At 46.6% G+C, this 19,931-nt stretch overlaps 3 protein-coding genes across 4 annotated transcripts in view; 2 read left to right on the top strand and 1 right to left on the bottom strand.

Annotated features, from left to right (window-relative positions):
- Positions 1 to 19,931, bottom strand: part of LOC124349445 (endocuticle structural glycoprotein ABD-4-like) — a 152,525-nt gene that overhangs the window by 33,439 nt on the left and 99,155 nt on the right. The gene's annotated exons all lie outside the window — the stretch shown is intronic.
- LOC124349381 (protein N-terminal glutamine amidohydrolase-like) lies at positions 12,694 to 14,219 on the top strand. The gene is made up of 5 exons (XM_046799938.1): positions 12,694 to 12,894; positions 12,971 to 13,124; positions 13,188 to 13,336; positions 13,396 to 13,895; positions 13,969 to 14,219. Exons 1-4 carry the CDS (start codon positions 12,845 to 12,847, stop codon positions 13,613 to 13,615), a joined length of 573 nt encoding a protein of 190 aa, XP_046655894.1. The 5' UTR covers positions 12,694 to 12,844; the 3' UTR covers positions 13,616 to 13,895; positions 13,969 to 14,219.
- Positions 14,440 to 19,833, top strand: LOC124344355 (SR-related and CTD-associated factor 4-like). 2 transcript variants are annotated; one of them, XM_046797890.1, is made up of 10 exons: positions 14,440 to 14,646; positions 14,717 to 14,845; positions 14,923 to 15,084; positions 15,147 to 15,401; positions 15,468 to 15,820; positions 15,892 to 16,305; positions 16,376 to 16,865; positions 16,946 to 17,131; positions 17,192 to 18,227; positions 18,304 to 19,833. In XM_046797890.1, exons 1-10 carry the CDS (start codon positions 14,617 to 14,619, stop codon positions 19,170 to 19,172), a joined length of 3,924 nt encoding a protein of 1,307 aa, XP_046653846.1. In that variant the 5' UTR covers positions 14,440 to 14,616; the 3' UTR covers positions 19,173 to 19,833. The 2 variants fall into 2 exon arrangements, with proteins under 2 accessions (XP_046653846.1, XP_046653836.1); XM_046797880.1 differs by having other exon boundaries at positions 15,147 to 15,407.

Below are 19,931 nucleotides of genomic sequence, written 5' to 3'. Positions count from 1 at the left end.
TATTTTTGTTCTTATTTTTGTTCTTATTTATGTTGTTATTTTTTTGTTATTTTTGTTCTTATTCTTGTTCTTATTCTTGTTCTTATTTTGTTCTAATTTATGTTGTTATTTTTGTTGTTATTTTTGTTGTTATTTTTGTTGTTATTTTTGTTGTTATTTTTGTTGTTATTTTTGTTGTTATTTTTGTTGTTATTTTTGTTGTTATTTTTGTTGTTATTTTTGTTGTTATTTACAACAAAACTTGGCGAACCTTGGCGAACCTTGGCGAACCTTGGCGAACCTTGGCGAACCTTGACGAACCTTGGCGAACCTTGGCGAACCTTGGCGAACCTTGGCGAACCTTGGCGAACCTTGGCGAACCTTGGCGAACCTTGGCGAACCTTGGCGAACCTTGGCGAACCTTGGCGAACCTTGGCGAACCTTGGCGAGCCTTGGCGAACCTTGGCGAGCCTTGGCGAACCTTGGCGAACCTTGGCGAACCTTGGCGAACCTTGGCGAACCTTGGCGAACCTTGGCGAACCTTGGCGAACCTTGGCGAACCTTGGCGAACCTTGGCGAACCTTGGCGAACCTTGGCGAACCTTGGCGAACCTTGGCGAACCTTGGCGAACCTTGGCGAACCTTGGCGAACCTTGGCGAACCTTGGCGAACCTTGGCGAACCTTGGCGAACCTTGGCGAACCTTGGCGAACCTTGGCGAACCTTGGCGAACCTTGGCGAACCTTGGCGAACCTTGGCGAACCTTGGCGAACCTTGGCGAACCTTGGCGAACCTTGGCGAACCTTGGCGAACCTTGGCGAACCTTGGCGAACCTTGGCGAACCTTGGCGAACCTTGGCGAACCTTGGCGAACCTTGGCGAACCTTGGCGAACCTTGGCGAACCTTGGCGAACCTTGGCGAACCTTGGCTAACCTTGAAGAAGGAGAAGGAGAAGGAGAAGGAGAAGGAGAAGGAGAAGGAGAAGGAGAAGGAGAAGGAGAAGGAGACGAGAGGAGGAGAAGGAGAAGGACCTTTCCTATCACATGTTTTAGTATTTTTCGTGTTGAATCAGTATAGAATACTCTTATTCTTGTTCCTATTCTTGTTCTTATTCTTGTTCTTATTCTTTTTCTTATTCTTGTTGTTATTTTTGTTGTTATTTTTGTTCTTATTCTTGTTGTTATTTTTGTTGTTATTTTTGTTGTTATTTTTGTTGTTATATTTGTTGTTATATTTGTTGTTATTTTTGTTGTTATTTTTGTTGTTATTTTTGTTGTTATTTTTGTTCTTATTTATGTTGTTATTTTTTTGTTATTTTTGTTCTTTTTCTTGTTCTTATTCTTGTTCTTATTTTGTTCTAATTTATGTTGTTATTTTTGTTGTTATTTTTGTTGTTATTTTTGTTGTTATTTTTGTTGTTATTTTTGTTGTTATTTTTGTTGTTATTTTTGTTGTTATTTTTGTTGTTATTTTTGTTGTTATTTTTGTTGTTATTTTTGTTGTTATTTTTGTTGTTATTTTTGTTGTTATTTTTGTTGTTATTTACAACAAAACTTGGCGAACCTTGGCGAACCTTGGCGAACCTTGGCGAACCTTGGCGAACCTTGGCGAACCTTGGCGAACCTTGGCGAACCTTGGCGAACCTTGGCGAACCTTGGCGAACCTTGGCGAACCTTGGCGAACCTTGGCGAACCTTGGCGAACCTTGGCGAACCTTGGCGAACCTTGGCGAACCTTGGCGAACCTTGGCGAACCTTGGCGAACCTTGGCGAACCTTGGCGAACCTTGGCGAACCTTGGCGAACCTTGGCGAACCTTGGCGAACCTTGGCGAACCTTGGCGAACCTTGGCGAACCTTGGCGAACCTTGGCGAACCTTGGCGAACCTTGGCGAACCTTGGCGAACCTTGGCGAACCTTGGCGAACCTTGGCGAACCTTGGCGAACCTTGGCGAACCTTGGCGAACCTTGGCGAACCTTGGCGAACCTTGGCGAACCTTGGCGAACCTTGGCGAACCTTGGCGAACCTTGGCGAACCTTGGCGAACCTTGGCGAACCTTGGCGAACCTTGGCGAACCTTGGCGAACCTTGGCGAACCTTGGCGAACCTTGGCGAACCTTGGCGAACCTTGGCGAACCTTGGCGAACCTTGGCGAACCTTGGCGAACCTTGGCGAACCTTGGCGAACCTTGGCGAACCTTGGCGAACCTTGGCGAACCTTGGCGAACCTTGGCGAACCTTGGCGAACCTTGAAGAAGGAGAAGGAGAAGGAGAAGGAGAAGGAGAAGGAGACGAGAGGAGGAGAAGGAGAAGGACCTTTCCTATCACATGTTTTAGTATTTTTCGTGTTGAATCAGTATAGAATACTCTTAATTCTTGTTCTTATTCTTGTTCTTATTCTTGTTCTTATTCTTTTTCTTATTCTTGTTGTTATTTTTGTTGTTATTTTTGTTCTTATTCTTGTTGTTATTTTTGTTGTTATTTTTGTTGTTATTTTTGTTGTTATATTTGTTGTTATATTTGTTGTTATTTTTGTTGTTATTTTTGTTGTTATTTTTGTTGTTATTTATGTTGTTATTTTTGTTCTTATTTATGTTGTTATTTTTTTGTTATTTTTGTTCTTATTCTTGTTCTTATTCTTGTTCTTATTTTGTTCTAATTTATGTTGTTATTTTTGTTGTTATTTTTGTTGTTATTTTTGTTGTTATTTTTGTTGTTATTTTTGTTGTTATTTTTGTTGTTATTTTTGTTGTTATTTTTGTTGTTATTTTTGTTGTTATTTTTGTTGTTATTTACAACAAAACTTGGCGAACCTTGGCGAACCTTGGCGAACCTTGGCGAACCTTGGCGAACCTTGGCGAACCTTGGCGAACCTTGGCGAACCTTGGCGAACCTTGGCGAACCTTGGCGAACCTTGGCGAACCTTGGCGAACCTTGGCGAACCTTGAAGAAGGAGAACGAGAAGGAGAAGGAGAAGGAGAAGGAGAAGGAGAAGGAGAAGGAGAAGGAGAAGGAGAAGGAGAAGGAGAAGGAGAAGGAGAAGGAGAAGGAGAAGGAGAAGGAGAAGGAGAAGGAGAAGGAGAAGGAGAAGGAGAAGGAGAAGGAGAAGGAGAAGGAGAAGGAGAAGGAGAAGGAGAAGGAGAAGGAGAAGGAGAAGGAGAAGGAGAAGGAGAAGGAGAAGGAGAAGGAGAAGGAGAAGGAGAAGGAGAAGGAGAAGGAGAAGGAGAAGGAGAAGGAGACGAGAGGAGGAGAAGGAGAAGGACCTTTCCTATCACATGTTTTAGTATTTTTCGTGTTGAATCAGTATAGAATACTCTTATTCTTGTTCTTATTCTTGTTCTTATTCTTTTTCTTATTCTTGTTGTTATTTTTGTTGTTATTTTTGTTCTTATTCTTGTTGTTATTTTTGTTGTTATTTTTGTTGTTATTTTTGTTGTTATATTTGTTGTTATATTTGTTGTTATTTTTGTTGTTATTTTTGTTGTTATTTTTGTTGTTATTTTTGTTCTTATTTTTGTTCTTATTTATGTTGTTATTTTTTTGTTATTTTTGTTCTTATTCTTGTTCTTATTCTTGTTCTTATTTTGTTCTAATTTATGTTGTTATTTTTGTTGTTATTTTTGTTGTTATTTTTGTTGTTATTTTTGTTGTTATTTTTGTTGTTATTTTTGTTGTTATTTTTGTTGTTATTTTTGTTGTTATTTTTGTTGTTACTTTTGCTGTTATTTTTGTTGTTATTTACAACAAAACTTGGCGAACCTTGGCGAACCTTGGCGAACCTTGGCGAATCTTGGCGAACCTTGGCGAACCTTGGCGAACCTTGGCGAACCTTGGCGAACCTTGGCGAACCTTGGCGAACCTTGGCGAACCTTGGCGAACCTTGGCGAACCTTGGCGAACCTTGGCGAACCTTGGCGAACCTTGGCGAACCTTGAAGAAGGAGAAGGAGAAGGAGAAGGAGAAGGAGAAGGAGAAGGAGAAGGAGAAGGAGAAGGAGAAGGAGAAGGAGAAGGAGAAGGAGAAGGAGAAGGAGAAGGAGAAGGAGAAGGAGAAGGAGAAGGAGAAGGAGAAGGAGAAGGAGAAGGAGAAGGAGAAGGAGAAGGAGAAGGAGAAGGAGAAGGAGAAGGAGAAGGAGAAGGAGAAGGAGAAGGAGAAGGAGAAGGAGAAGGAGAAGGAGAAGGAGAAGGAGAAGGAGAAGGAGAAGGAGAAGGAGACGAGAGGAGGAGAAGGAGAAGGACCTTTCCTATCACATGTTTTAGTATTTTTCGTGTTGAATCAGTATAGAATACTCTTATTCTTGTTCTTATTCTTGTTCTTATTCTTGTTCTTATTCTTTTTCTTATTCTTGTTGTTATTTTTGTTGTTATTTTTGTTCTTATTCTTGTTGTTATTTTTGTTGTTATTTTTGTTGTTATTTTTGTTCTTATTTTTGTTCTTATTTTTGTTCTTATTTATGTTGTTATTTTTTTGTTATTTTTGTTCTTATTCTTGTTCTTATTCTTGTTCTTATTTTGTTCTAATTTATGTTGTTATTTTTGTTGTTATTTTTGTTGTTATTTTTGTTGTTATTTTTGTTGTTATTTTTGTTGTTATTTTTGTTGTTATTTTTGTTGTTATTTTTGTTGTTATTTTTGTTGTTATTTTTGTTGTTATTTTTGTTGTTATTTACAACAAAACTTGGCGAACCTTGGCGAACCTTGGCGAACCTTGGCGAACCTTGGCGAACCTTGACGAACCTTGGCGAACCTTGGCGAACCTTGGCGAACCTTGGCGAACCTTGGCGAACCTTGGCGAACCTTGGCGAACCTTGGCGAACCTTGGCGAACCTTGGCGAACCTTGGCGAACCTTGGCGAACCTTGGCGAGCCTTGGCGAACCTTGGCGAGCCTTGGCGAACCTTGGCGAACCTTGGCGAACCTTGGCGAACCTTGGCGAACCTTGGCGAACCTTGGCGAACCTTGGCGAACCTTGGCGAACCTTGGCGAACCTTGGCGAACCTTGGCGAACCTTGGCGAACCTTGGCGAACCTTGGCGAACCTTGGCGAACCTTGGCGAACCTTGGCGAACCTTGGCGAACCTTGGCGAACCTTGGCGAACCTTGGCGAACCTTGGCGAACCTTGGCGAACCTTGGCGAACCTTGGCGAACCTTGGCGAACCTTGGCGAACCTTGGCGAACCTTGGCGAACCTTGGCGAACCTTGGCGAACCTTGGCGAACCTTGGCGAACCTTGGCGAACCTTGGCGAACCTTGGCGAACCTTGGCGAACCTTGGCGAACCTTGGCGAACCTTGGCGAACCTTGGCTAACCTTGAAGAAGGAGAAGGAGAAGGAGAAGGAGAAGGAGAAGGAGAAGGAGAAGGAGAAGGAGAAGGAGACGAGAGGAGGAGAAGGAGAAGGACCTTTCCTATCACATGTTTTAGTATTTTTCGTGTTGAATCAGTATAGAATACTCTTATTCTTGTTCCTATTCTTGTTCTTATTCTTGTTCTTATTCTTTTTCTTATTCTTGTTGTTATTTTTGTTGTTATTTTTGTTCTTATTCTTGTTGTTATTTTTGTTGTTATTTTTGTTGTTATTTTTGTTGTTATATTTGTTGTTATATTTGTTGTTATTTTTGTTGTTATTTTTGTTGTTATTTTTGTTGTTATTTTTGTTCTTATTTATGTTGTTATTTTTTTGTTATTTTTGTTCTTTTTCTTGTTCTTATTCTTGTTCTTATTTTGTTCTAATTTATGTTGTTATTTTTGTTGTTATTTTTGTTGTTATTTTTGTTGTTATTTTTGTTGTTATTTTTGTTGTTATTTTTGTTGTTATTTTTGTTGTTATTTTTGTTGTTATTTTTGTTGTTATTTTTGTTGTTATTTTTGTTGTTATTTTTGTTGTTATTTACAACAAAACTTGGCGAACCTTGGCGAACCTTGGCGAACCTTGGCGAACCTTGGCGAACCTTGGCGAACCTTGGCGAACCTTGGCGAACCTTGGCGAACCTTGGCGAACCTTGGCGAACCTTGGCGAACCTTGGCGAACCTTGGCGAACCTTGGCGAACCTTGGCGAACCTTGGCGAACCTTGGCGAACCTTGGCGAACCTTGGCGAACCTTGGCGAACCTTGGCGAACCTTGGCGAACCTTGGCGAACCTTGGCGAACCTTGGCGAACCTTGGCGAACCTTGGCGAACCTTGGCGAACCTTGGCGAACCTTGGCGAACCTTGGCGAACCTTGGCGAACCTTGGCGAACCTTGGCGAACCTTGGCGAACCTTGGCGAACCTTGGCGAACCTTGGCGAACCTTGGCGAACCTTGGCGAACCTTGGCGAACCTTGGCGAACCTTGGCGAACCTTGGCGAACCTTGGCGAACCTTGGCGAACCTTGGCGAACCTTGGCGAACCTTGGCGAACCTTGGCGAACCTTGGCGAACCTTGGCGAACCTTGGCGAACCTTGGCGAACCTTGGCGAACCTTGGCGAACCTTGGCGAACCTTGGCGAACCTTGGCGAACCTTGGCGAACCTTGGCGAACCTTGGCGAACCTTGGCGAACCTTGGCGAACCTTGGCGAACCTTGGCGAACCTTGGCGAACCTTGGCGAACCTTGGCGAACCTTGGCGAACCTTGGCGAACCTTGGCGAACCTTGGCGAACCTTGGCGAACCTTGGCGAACCTTGGCGAACCTTGGCGAACCTTGGCGAACCTTGGCGAACCTTGGCGAACCTTGGCGAACCTTGGCGAACCTTGGCGAACCTTGGCGAACCTTGGCGAACCTTGGCGAACCTTGGCGAACCTTGGCGAACCTTGGCGAACCTTGGCGAACCTTGGCGAACCTTGGCGAACCTTGGCGAACCTTGGCGAACCTTGGCGAACCTTGGCGAACCTTGGCGAACCTTGGCGAACCTTGGCGAACCTTGGCGAACCTTGGCGAACCTTGGCGAACCTTGGCGAACCTTGGCGAACCTTGGCGAACCTTGGCGAACCTTGGCGAACCTTGGCGAACCTTGGCGAACCTTGGCGAACCTTGGCGAACCTTGGCGAACCTTGGCGAACCTTGGCGAACCTTGGCGAACCTTGGCGAACCTTGGCGAACCTTGGCGAACCTTGGCGAACCTTGGCGAACCTTGGCGAACCTTGGCGAACCTTGGCGAACCTTGGCGAACCTTGGCGAACCTTGGCGAACCTTGGCGAACCTTGGCGAACCTTGGCGAACCTTGGCGAACCTTGGCGAACCTTGGCGAACCTTGGCGAACCTTGGCGAACCTTGGCGAACCTTGGCGAACCTTGGCGAACCTTGGCGAACCTTGGCGAACCTTGGCGAACCTTGGCGAACCTTGGCGAACCTTGGCGAACCTTGGCGAACCTTGGCGAACCTTGGCGAACCTTGGCGAACCTTGGCGAACCTTGGCGAACCTTGGCGAACCTTGGCGAACCTTGGCGAACCTTGGCGAACCTTGGCGAACCTTGGCGAACCTTGGCGAACCTTGGCGAACCTTGGCGAACCTTGGCGAACCTTGGCGAACCTTGGCGAACCTTGGCGAACCTTGGCGAACCTTGGCGAACCTTGGCGAACCTTGGCGAACCTTGGCGAACCTTGGCGAACCTTGGCGAACCTTGGCGAACCTTGGCGAACCTTGGCGAACCTTGGCGAACCTTGGCGAACCTTGGCGAACCTTGGCGAACCTTGGCGAACCTTGGCGAACCTTGGCGAACCTTGGCGAACCTTGGCGAACCTTGGCGAACCTTGGCGAACCTTGGCGAACCTTGGCGAACCTTGGCGAACCTTGGCGAACCTTGGCGAACCTTGGCGAACCTTGGCGAACCTTGGCGAACCTTGGCGAACCTTGGCGAACCTTGGCGAACCTTGGCGAACCTTGGCGAACCTTGGCGAACCTTGGCGAACCTTGGCGAACCTTGGCGAACCTTGGCGAACCTTGGCGAACCTTGGCGAACCTTGGCGAACCTTGGCGAACCTTGGCGAACCTTGGCGAACCTTGGCGAACCTTGGCGAACCTTGGCGAACCTTGGCGAACCTTGGCGAACCTTGGCGAACCTTGGCGAACCTTGGCGAACCTTGGCGAACCTTGGCGAACCTTGGCGAACCTTGGCGAACCTTGGCGAACCTTGGCGAACCTTGGCGAACCTTGGCGAACCTTGGCGAACCTTGGCGAACCTTGGCGAACCTTGGCGAACCTTGGCGAACCTTGGCGAACCTTGGCGAACCTTGGCGAACCTTGGCGAACCTTGGCGAACCTTGGCGAACCTTGGCGAACCTTGGCGAACCTTGGCGAACCTTGGCGAACCTTGGCGAACCTTGGCGAACCTTGGCGAACCTTGGCGAACCTTGGCGAACCTTGGCGAACCTTGGCGAACCTTGGCGAACCTTGGCGAACCTTGGCGAACCTTGGCGAACCTTGGCGAACCTTGGCGAACCTTGGCGAACCTTGGCGAACCTTGGCGAACCTTGGCGAACCTTGGCGAACCTTGGCGAACCTTGGCGAACCTTGGCGAACCTTGGCGAACCTTGGCGAACCTTGGCGAACCTTGGCGAACCTTGGCGAACCTTGGCGAACCTTGGCGAACCTTGGCGAACCTTGGCGAACCTTGGCGAACCTTGGCGAACCTTGGCGAACCTTGGCGAACCTTGGCGAACCTTGGCGAACCTTGGCGAACCTTGGCGAACCTTGGCGAACCTTGGCGAACCTTGGCGAACCTTGGCGAACCTTGGCGAACCTTGGCGAACCTTGGCGAACCTTGGCGAACCTTGGCGAACCTTGGCGAACCTTGGCGAACCTTGGCGAACCTTGGCGAACCTTGGCGAACCTTGGCGAACCTTGGCGAACCTTGGCGAACCTTGGCGAACCTTGGCGAACCTTGGCGAACCTTGGCGAACCTTGGCGAACCTTGGCGAACCTTGGCGAACCTTGGCGAACCTTGGCGAACCTTGGCGAACCTTGGCGAACCTTGGCGAACCTTGGCGAACCTTGGCGAACCTTGGCGAACCTTGGCGAACCTTGGCGAACCTTGGCGAACCTTGGCGAACCTTGGCGAACCTTGGCGAACCTTGGCGAACCTTGGCGAACCTTGGCGAACCTTGGCGAACCTTGGCGAACCTTGGCGAACCTTGGCGAACCTTGGCGAACCTTGGCGAACCTTGGCGAACCTTGGCGAACCTTGGCGAACCTTGGCGAACCTTGGCGAACCTTGGCGAACCTTGGCGAACCTTGGCGAACCTTGGCGAACCTTGGCGAACCTTGGCGAACCTTGGCGAACCTTGGCGAACCTTGGCGAACCTTGGCGAACCTTGGCGAACCTTGGCGAACCTTGGCGAACCTTGGCGAACCTTGGCGAACCTTGGCGAACCTTGGCGAACCTTGGCGAACCTTGGCGAACCTTGGCGAACCTTGGCGAACCTTGGCGAACCTTGGCGAACCTTGGCGAACCTTGGCGAACCTTGGCGAACCTTGGCGAACCTTGGCGAACCTTGGCGAACCTTGGCGAACCTTGGCGAACCTTGGCGAACCTTGGCGAACCTTGGCGAACCTTGGCGAACCTTGGCGAACCTTGGCGAACCTTGGCGAACCTTGGCGAACCTTGGCGAACCTTGGCGAACCTTGGCGAACCTTGGCGAACCTTGGCGAACCTTGGCGAACCTTGGCGAACCTTGGCGAACCTTGGCGAACCTTGGCGAACCTTGGCGAACCTTGGCGAACCTTGGCGAACCTTGGCGAACCTTGGCGAACCTTGGCGAACCTTGGCGAACCTTGGCGAACCTTGGCGAACCTTGGCGAACCTTGGCGAACCTTGGCGAACCTTGGCGAACCTTGGCGAACCTTGGCGAACCTTGGCGAACCTTGGCGAACCTTGGCGAACCTTGGCGAACCTTGGCGAACCTTGGCGAACCTTGGCGAACCTTGGCGAACCTTGGCGAACCTTGGCGAACCTTGGCGAACCTTGGCGAACCTTGGCGAACCTTGGCGAACCTTGGCGAACCTTGGCGAACCTTGGCGAACCTTGGCGAACCTTGGCGAACCTTGGCGAACCTTGGCGAACCTTGAAGAAGGAGAAGGAGAAGGAGAAGGAGAAGGAGAAGGAGAAGGAGAAGGAGAAGGAGAAGGAGAAGGAGAAGGAGAAGGAGAAGGAGAAGGAGAAGGAGAAGGAGAAGGAGAAGGAGAAGGAGAAGGAGAAGGAGAAGGAGAAGGAGAAGGAGAAGGAGAAGGAGAAGGAGAAGGAGAAGGAGAAGGAGAAGGAGAAGGAGAAGGAGAAGGAGAAGGAAGGAGACGAGAGGAGGAGAAGGAGAAGGACCTTTCCTATCACATGTTTTAGTATTTTTCGTGTTGAATCAGTATAGAATACTCTATTTTACAATAATTCTAAGAGAAAACTCACTACATGTGACAAGTTGCATTGGTGTTGAAGAAATACCAAAAAAACAACCATAACATCTAGCCTGAAATATTTCCAAATCGTGGTGGAGACCTTTCCTATCACATGTATTGGTATTTTTCATGTTAAATAAGTAAAGAATACTCTATTTTACAATAATTTTCAGAAGAAACTCAGAACATGTGACAGGTTGTATTGGTGTTGAAGAAATACCAAAAAAAACGTCCCAAACATCTAGCCTGAAATATTTCGAAATCGTGGTGGAGACCTTTCCTTTCACATATAATGGTATTTTTCATGTTGAATCAGTGCAAAATACTCTGTTTTACAATAATTATAAGAGAAAATTCATTATATGTGACAGGTTGCATTGGTGTTGAAGAAATACCAAAAAAACGTCCCAAACATCTAGCATGAAATATTTCAAAATCTTGTTGGAGACCTTTCCTATCACATATAATGGTATTTTTCATGTTGAATCAGTGTATAAGAATCTGGACTGGACTGGAATCTGGACTGGACTGGAATCTGGACTGGACTGGAATCTGGACTGGACTGTACTGGAATCTGGACTGGAATCTGGACTGGACTGGCATCTGGACTGGACTGGAATCTGGACTGGACTGGAATCTGGACTGGACTGGAATCTGCACTGGACTGGAATCGGGACTGGACTGGAATTTGGACTTGAATCTGGACTGGACTGGACTGGAATCTGGACTGGACTGGAATTTGGACTGGACTGGAATTTGGACTGGACTAGAATCTGGACTAGACTGGAATCTGGACTGGACTGGACTGGAATCTGGACTGGACTGGAATCTGGACTGGACTGGACTGGAATCTGGACTGGACTGGAATTTGGACTGGACTGGAATTTGGACTGGACTAGAATCTGGACTGGACTGGAATCTGGACTGGACTGGAATCTTGACTGGACTGGAATCTGGACTGGACTGGAATCTGGACTGGACTGGACTGGACTGGACTGGATTCTGGAATCTTGACTGGACTGGAATCTGGACTGGACTGGAATCTGGACTGGACTGGACTGGATTCTGGACTGGACTGGACTGGAATCTGGACTGGACTGGAATCTGGACTGGACTGGACTGGACTGGAATCTTTGCCTTTAGGGTCTGTTGGGGTGACCACCCCCCTCTCGATAGGTGTAGGCTGACGTTAAACGTTATGAGGGAGACCACCCCAAAAGACCCTAAAGGCAAAGAGGGGGAAATTTTGCTTTCGCGAGCGCTAGGTGGCTTATAGGATGAAGCCCGTCATGGCCAAAAAACGAAGAAATTTTTTGGAATTTTTTCTAAAATTTCAATCGTTAATATCTCGGCTTCTGAGCCGAGCATCGAAAAAACATGAAAATGGTTTGAAGAGGTGGGCTATCCCATCATTTTGAAAAAATTAGAATATTTCTAGGTGCAGCAGTTGACGAGAAAACTGCTGCACAAAAAACGAAAAAAAGTCCAAATTTCGGCTACCCCCTCTCAGTTTTTTTTAAATATCTCCCAAACTACAAAAGCTATGCGATTGCGGTTTTAGCAATCGACTTAGCTAAAAATTTTGCACAAAACCCATCTATTCGTTTATTTTTAGAACCCCCAGCGACGATTTCCGCTAAATCAAAAACCCCCAAAACGGCCTCTTTGATTGGCGGATCGCTTGTTAAGAGAAAGCTTTGAACAATTTAAAAATTCCCGCTTGTTAAGAGAAAGCTTTGAACAATTTAAAAATTCTTACCTAACCTTCCTTAGGGCTGTGGCCCGGACGTTTTTGAGCGGGTTTTTTTTTATGGTTTTTTTAGAAGGGTTTTTCTTCTTCCGTGGGTTGGAGCGGGTTGGGCCAACATAGTAAATGGGTTCGGCCCGGGCCGACCCATGGGTCACAAAATTTTTACCGGCCGGGTAACGTCCCGGGTAAAAAAATCTGGTCAAACACACTTTTTTTTTTACAAACTTTAAGAAATTCCCTAAATTTCTTAATTATCTTCTTCTTCCAACAGTGATACGTCAATTCTGTCTTCTGAACACCCCTGAACGCCCTTTTCTACCACTTATCCTACTTTTCATGCTACGAAATTCTCGTAGAGCATTTGGCGGCAATATTTGTATGTCTTTGTTGAGGCCGCAGGCATAACGAGCTTCTCTACGTGACTACTAGATGGCGCCACCGCTCGGGTTGGCCCGCGGACCCGGTGGTTCAACCCGTCGCCCGGCCCGTAGAAAATATGCCTCGGTGGGTCGAGTTGGGTTGGTTTTTTTTCCTTCAGCACAGGCTGTGGCCCGGGTTTTCATGGCCCGGGCCACAGACCTAAAGAGACATCTGTCGTAGAAATTTGTCTCTACGCAGGGAAAAGTGCAGAAGAAGAAAAAAATCTTGTGAGTTTGAAACCGTTCGAATCTTCGAAAAAGGATATAATAAATAATAATAAAAAAAAGAAAACACCGAAATTCGATGAGTTAGATTCGTCCCTCAATTAGATATTTAATTCAATGTCTATTTCAATAAATTCAAAAGACTGCGTCTACACAAGCTGTTATTGGTAAATATTAAAATGACTTCTTTTGCCCCAGCTTTACTGAATAGTGACATACTTTTTATTTGTTACATACAAGAAGCGAGGAGAATGTATGGCATGTATGCAAATATGTGAAAGAAAATCACCCTGGACTTCTTGACAAGTGTGTTGCTGTATTCATTTCAAATGAAAAGCAAACCATCCCATTGTGGAGTCAAAAGCAGAGCACTGATGAGAAAGGGCTAGTTATCTGGGTAAAACATAAATTAAATCACTAATGCATAGATTTATGTTGATTTTTAAATATTTCTTTGTAGGATTATCATGTGATATTCATTTACCTCGCCAAAGAAAATTACTTTGATGTTTATGATTTAGATACTACATTACCGTTTCCCTGTTCATTTGAAGAGTACAAAACTAAAGCTTTGGGCCTAGATTATGATCTGCAAACTCAATTTCAAAGGTAGAATTTTAATTGATTGCCATTATTTCACCATTCTCAGTAATATTCTTCTTCTCCAGATATTTTAGAGTCATACCAGCTGAGCAATACCTAACAAGATTTGCTTCTGACAGATCACACATGATTAAGGATGGCAAATGGTTGAAACCTCCCCCAAATTATCCCCCAATTTTTACTGCCACATCCGCAAATAATTTAAATGATTTTATAAGTATGAGTAGTCGAGAAGTTCCCGGTCAAATTTTCAATTATCGGGATTTTGTCTCGAAATTCTCTTGAAATTTGACAAAATACAAAAAAATATATTATCTTCAGCGCTTGGCCGCTTGCGCATTATTCACACGCGTTTATAGCAGACGAAAAGATGTCAGAAACTCACGTTCGTTGTCGAAAATGTCGAACAAAATTGATTTTACCTGAAGAAAAAGATTGCCTGACAACTTGTCATGGACCTTCTGATTCTCAGGGTAAGGATAATTCAGAGTGTCTCTTGGATAAGTCAATATTATATGTAAAGGATGAGAAACTGCCAGTCTGGCTTGAAACCCTAGTTCAGACAGTAAGTAGAACGCTCAATAATATTTTACAAACTCATGAAGAATAACCAAAATCCCTTTTCTTCTGTATTAAAGTCTTCCTGGACCAAGGGTAAAATTGTTTGCCCTTCTTGTGATGCCAGGCTTGGTACCTTTGATTTCCTATCTGGACAGAAGTGTCAGTGCCAACTCCATGTCCTACCTCCTGTCCGATTGACAAGCAGTAAGGTGGACCAGCTGAAATCATGATATGAAAATGTTGTTATGTGATATTTTTGTATGAATTCATTCATGTTACCTGGCAATTGAACCATAAATAAATCTAAAAGAATCCCCAAACTGAAAAATATTGTTTTCTTGAAAGCATGAATATCTTGCTGAAGTAAAATTTTATCAGTCAGTTTCTAACATTTAAAATTTTTAAAAAAGTATAGAATTTTTAAAGTAGTTTTTATTTTTAAAGAAGAGGAAAGAATAATTTTAAAAATCTGAATTCGTCATTAATAATAAAAATCACCGAATTAAATATTCAATATAAAGTTTTCAATGTAAACGTGGCAATGCCACATATTTCCGGGCGTCCACCATTGAGAATTTTTTTCGTTAAAAATTTTGGCGTCGAAAATTTTGTGTGGGAAATGGACTTGAAAACATTGTGAATTTCTTGCCGGAACTAGTGTTTTTGCATCGATCTTCAACTCAAGGATTATTAAACGCGTTATTGGATAATTGCAGGCCACCACCATGGATACTGTTAAGGCTTTTAATGCGGAGGTAAACGCTCGAATCTTTCAACTTGTGACTAGGGGGATGTATTTTTCAAAATATTATCAAAATTTTACAGCTCTCGTCGCTCTACGACATGAAACCACCTATATCCAAGGCAAAAATGACTGCAATCACAAAAGGCGCCATCAAAGCAGTCAAGTTTTACAAACATGTTGTTCAGTCTGTCGAAAAATTTTTGCAAAAAGTCAGTAATTTTGGCCACCAGTTGTCAAACACGCTTTTAGTTGACATAATGACATTAAACTTTTTTCTTGATTTCAGTGTCGACCTGAATACAAAATCCCTGGATTATATGTGATTGACTCTATAGTTCGACAATCTAGGCATCAATTCGGAGCAGATAAAGATGTGTTTGCTCCTCGGTTCTCAAAAAACGTAACATACACCTTCTACTTCATTTATCAGTGCACTGGCGAAGAAAAGGTAACCAATTTATTAAACAACTTGACATCATTTTTTCTAAATAACATTGTACTGCTACACAGAGTAAAGTCATCAGGGTGCTCAACTTGTGGCAGAAAAATGCAGTGTTCCCTCCTGAAGTCATCCAGCCACTATTTGATATGGCTGATTCCAGTCATCCAAAGTTCAAGGAAGTAGCACAATATGTAAACTCAAAAGGGGCCTCCAGTTCAGGGATATCTGCAGGCAAAAGCAATTCTCAGGACAATACTACTAATCTTAATGGCAACAATGAGGCAGCAGTTAGTTTTGAAGAAACGTCCAATGATGGGAATCAGGTGCAGGTAACTTACCGTCAGTTGTGCCCAAAGATGCACATTGTTAATAAAGATTCTCCTTTGCAGAGTCAGTCTTTGGTAATGGGAAATCTTCCCAACCTGAGTAGCACAGAAATGAGTCTAGCTACCAGGCTGCAGCACCTGCAACATCTATTTGGACAAGAACCTCCCAATAACTCGAGCAATCCATTAGCGGCTCAGCCTTTAACGCCAGCCAAAGTCCCTGCGAATGCCAACGATACGGGGCAAATTCGATTCAACAAGAAGCTCTTGGACTTTGACTACGATGAAGAAGACGAAGAGCCGGACAAAACCGCTAGGGAAACTGGCCAACAGCAAGCCAAGCCACAACCGCCTCCGCCACAGCAACCAGTTCAACCTGCTCTTACATCAAATTCCACTTCCGAATCACTTGGAACGTAAGTGCTTACAAACCTATTGGGTAAAACAAAACTAAAATGCTAAACCTTGTTTTCCAATCGATTTGCAGTTTGCTGACTAATCCCGACATTCTGCGACATCTTCAAAGCCTCCAGCAACAAATTGCACAGCCAGCGGTCCAGTCGGCTTCAATCAGCACGAATCATCACCACCATCACCAGCAGCAACAACAACACCACCACCATCAACAGCAACAGCAACACGAAGAGCAACCAATTTGGGAGCCGGCCAACAACCACGGCCAATACGGTCAAATTGATTTTACTCAACCGCCACCCGGATTCATGCCGATGGGAGCCGCCGGTTTGAGTCAACCTCCAGTGGGCTTCCCTCATCACCATCCTCCGCATCCGCCGAACGCCGCAGCTCAGTTCCAACAGCACCATCAACCTCCGACCATCAGGGAGGACTTGTTTCAACCAGGCAACGGCGAAGTCATTGAAATCGATCCTCCACGATCAAAGTAAGTTTTGCATTTCATTTAACTTTATTGGCGAGTTACCATTTAACTTACAACTTTTAAACCAACTCAGAGAACGAGATAGACGGAGAAGTCGATCGGGATCACGTGGTAGACGAGCCCGAAGTGGTGGCCGTCACGGGGGTAGGAGATCGAGCCGATCGCGATCGAGATCTCGTGATCGGGGTGGTGTACGAAGACGTTCCAGGAGTCGTTCCAGGAGTCGCAACACTCGTGCCAGGCCTCGATCTCGGTCTCGAGACCAAGAGAGGGAAAAGGAACGTCTGGAACGTGAAAAGGAACGCGACAGGAAGCGGCGAGGTCTGCCACCCACAAAGAAAGAGGCGCTGAGCGTTTGCAGCACCACCCTGTGGGTGGGCCATCTCAGCAAACTGGTCCAACAAGAGGAGCTGTCGGATACGTTCGGCCAGTACGGCGAGATTTTGTCGATTGACCTGATCCCACCACGAGGATGCGCTTTCGTTTGCATGCACCGACGACAGGACGCTTACCGGGCACTGACTAAATTGGCTGGACATAAATTGCAAGGCAAAGCCATCACGGTAATTGATTGACTGACATTTTTCTTAGTTTAATTTTCTAGATTTGACAAGGTTTTAATATTTTTTTAAATTGAAAACAGCTGGCGTGGGCACCGGGCAAAGGAGTCAAGGCTAAAGAGTGGAAAGACTTTTGGGAGGTGGACCAGGGAGTGTCTTACGTTCCATGGCAAAGATTGAGCCAAATGACGGACTTGGAAGCGCTGGAAGAAGGTGGATCCTTTGATGAAGAAACACTTCCTCCTTGGTTGCGTCATCATTTAAATCAGGTAATTCAACAGAATTCAATTCCGGAATTTTCTTCTTAACATCTCTGTTTGTATGTAAAGGACGATAAGATTGGGCAGCAAAGGATTCCAATGGCTCCTACTGGTTTCATTCCCATTCCGGAAGCGGGTCCTCCTACTCCCGAAATGAATGAACCATCCAGCGGAGGTGGACAGGCTATGTCGACTGCTTCGGGTCCATCTTCTCTGAATACTGCCACAACGACACTGCCGGCCAATCTGCCCACTTATGCAGCCATGGCTCCTCATTCACTTGGACTCCTACCAGTGCCCCTGGGAATGCCACCTGGACTCAGACTGCCTCCGCCCGGTACTGCCGCCCATCTTCTCATGAGTCAAGCGGCCGGTGCTGGCACCAACGCCGCAATGGCCACTCACCTGCTCGGACAAACGATTTTGGCCGGACTCGGGGCCGCTGCCGCAGCTCAAGGATTAGGGCCTTCCATGGGTCAGCCGGCTGGTCCTTCCGGCTTCTTCAACGTTTTCAATCCGCATTTACCTGGCCATCCGCATCAGCAGCAACAGCAGCCGCCTCCGCAAATTCCATCTCACGACGATGCGGACGACATGGAACTGGAGGAAGCCGACGATGACGTCCACCAGCAACAGCATCACAAAGAAATGGATGGCCGCAACAGAAGTGGTGGAGGCTGGAACGAGCAGATGGATGATCGCTCTGATATGTTGCAGCTCCGCCAACCGCTGCAGCATCGAACGCCCGACAAGAGCAATAACGGCCCTGGATTGCTGGATCGATTGAGAAGTTTGGCTAATCACGAGGCTGGATCGCTCGACCACCATCACCACCACCACAACAATAATGGCTCGGAATTGGCGGAACGAGGCGGCGGTGGCCCGTTGCATCTTCGAACTGACATGGCCGGCCCAGGATCATCCGTACCGGACCAGTACGGCCTCTCTCCCAACTTGGCTTCTTCCCTTCGTGGCGTTCCGCTCACTGCAGCCGCAGCTGAAATGGGAATCCGTCTCCTCAGAGGCGGCCCACCGGATGCGTTTGGAACACCCGGCAGAGGAATCGGCGGTGACGATCCTTTCATGCCCAGACAGCCGCACCTCGGTAAGAAAAACACAATGATTTGGTTATAGTTTTATACCAACAAGTTTTGATTAAGATTCCTATTTCCTCACTACAGGTGGATCTTCTTTCGGTCCAGTTCCGGACAATTTCGGCCCGATGAGAGGCAGACACTTTGGCCATGACAGTCGAGGAGGTCGAGGGGGAGGAGGAGGAGGAGGAGGAGGATTTCGAGGGGATATGGTGGAACCCGCTTGGGATGAAGAGCCTTTACCACCTCCGAGATGGAGGCAGCAAGAGGATTGGTCCGATCGGGAGCCACCACCACCTTCCCGCTGGGATCGCGATCGTGATCGTGATCGAGATCATTCTGGCAGTCGGGGAGGTCGGGGAGGTGCTGATTGGTCGAGTCCCAGGAGACCTCCGCTTCCTCCTCTGCCACCGCGCAGTAACGATCGGGGATCTTCCAACCGGGATCGCTACGGAGGCGGAAGTCGTGGCGGAGGGGATCGCGGCAGCGATCGGAGGCGAAGTGGCGACAGGGATCGTGATCCTCTGCCACCGCGAGATCGAGAACGTCGGACCAGCGAGCGTCGCAGCAGTGGGCGGTGGAGTGATCGCAAGAGTCCCGATCCAGCAGCACCAGTACCTTCCAGTAGCAGCAGCTCGACTGTTGCAGTTCCTCCGCCGGTTCCGGCGCCGCCACCACCAGTGGAAAACAATGACACTGTGCCAATCCCTGGTGATGCACAAGATCCGCCAGCTCCAACGCACGACGTCGATCCCTCGGCGTCGTCAGTTTGCGAGTCCCAGAGTGCCGATCCTTCCGTTGTTGACAATGCTACTCCTGCTACCTCCGTGTCTCGTTCTCCTCCCGCTGCTCCACCAGCCTCTTCTCCGACACCTCCGCCGCCGACGTTGACCTCCTCCGATGCGGATTTGACGGCGCCCGGAACAGAGGAAGAAGAACCGCCTTCAGCAGATTGAAACAAGACAAAAAGAAAAGAAGAACGCTGGGATTGTTATTATTAATTAAAAAAACAAAAAAGGAAAAAACCACAATTTGTTTGTCCAAAGCTGTGGGTTTTTCTTCTCAATTTTGCTTAACAAAATTTTTCAAAGTGATTGACTTGATCAACTCCCCATCAATGATGTACATAGTTGAAATTTAAAACGGGCTTTCCCTTTCCTCATTGAATCATCAACTCAAAACATGCGTTTTTGTGGTGATTTTGTCCGACCTATTCCCGTCGGACCGTGGTACACACATAACCGTGTGGAAACAAAAAATCATGAACTTTTCTTTTTGTTTCTGAATGAATTATCTCCTGCCCGCACGTGGAGACATAGAGGGAAGAATGTGCATGGGGGGTTCAGTCGTATCTTCCCCCATCCGTTCGGCTCTTTGCAATGATGGTTATATGACCCCTACGATGATTTAAGCTATAAATTTCTCGTTCGAATTCGATCCACATTTTGATGATTCGCCAACTTTTTTTTCGTGAAATTTTTTAAACATTTTTTTTGTCCCAAACCCCACCTCACCCTGTTTCGTCTACAGCGATCCTGTGTGCAACGTGACACTTTCTGTGTACAACCACTCGGATAGTGTATGTGTGTTTTCATAATATAAATGCCAAATTCACAAGCAACGAGTTTTTTGTCCTTTACTTTGTATGCGTGCCAACTGCCAAGTCTTTTTAATTGAATGATGTCACGTTTTAAAATAGTTTCCCGCCAAGCGCG

The sequence above is a fragment of the Daphnia pulicaria genome, chromosome 1 (assembly GCF_021234035.1).
Source record: "Daphnia pulicaria isolate SC F1-1A chromosome 1, SC_F0-13Bv2, whole genome shotgun sequence".
In the NCBI taxonomy this organism is placed as follows: domain Eukaryota; kingdom Metazoa; phylum Arthropoda; class Branchiopoda; order Diplostraca; family Daphniidae; genus Daphnia; species Daphnia pulicaria.
Note: the sequence above shows the minus strand (reverse complement) of the source record. Positions and strands in the feature narration are given on the sequence as shown.

What these genes read in the sequence shown, in the direction of transcription:
- LOC124349381 (XM_046799938.1), top strand. Translation starts at nt 12,845, where the DNA reads ATGTCTATTTCAATAAATTCAAAAGACTGCGTCTACACAAGCTGTTAT. An exon ending in GTCTACACAAGCTGTTATTG is followed by an intron (nt 12,895 to 12,970) that starts GTAAATATTAAA and finishes ACATACAAGAAG; the next exon opens with CGAGGAGAATGTATGGCATG. An exon ending in AGAAAGGGCTAGTTATCTGG is followed by an intron (nt 13,125 to 13,187) that starts GTAAAACATAAA and finishes ATTTCTTTGTAG; the next exon opens with GATTATCATGTGATATTCAT.
- LOC124344355 (XM_046797880.1), top strand. Translation starts at nt 14,617, where the DNA reads ATGGATACTGTTAAGGCTTTTAATGCGGAG. An exon ending in TTAAGGCTTTTAATGCGGAG is followed by an intron (nt 14,647 to 14,716) that starts GTAAACGCTCGA and finishes AAAATTTTACAG; the next exon opens with CTCTCGTCGCTCTACGACAT. An exon ending in GCCCAGACAGCCGCACCTCG is followed by an intron (nt 18,228 to 18,303) that starts GTAAGAAAAACA and finishes TCCTCACTACAG; the next exon opens with GTGGATCTTCTTTCGGTCCA.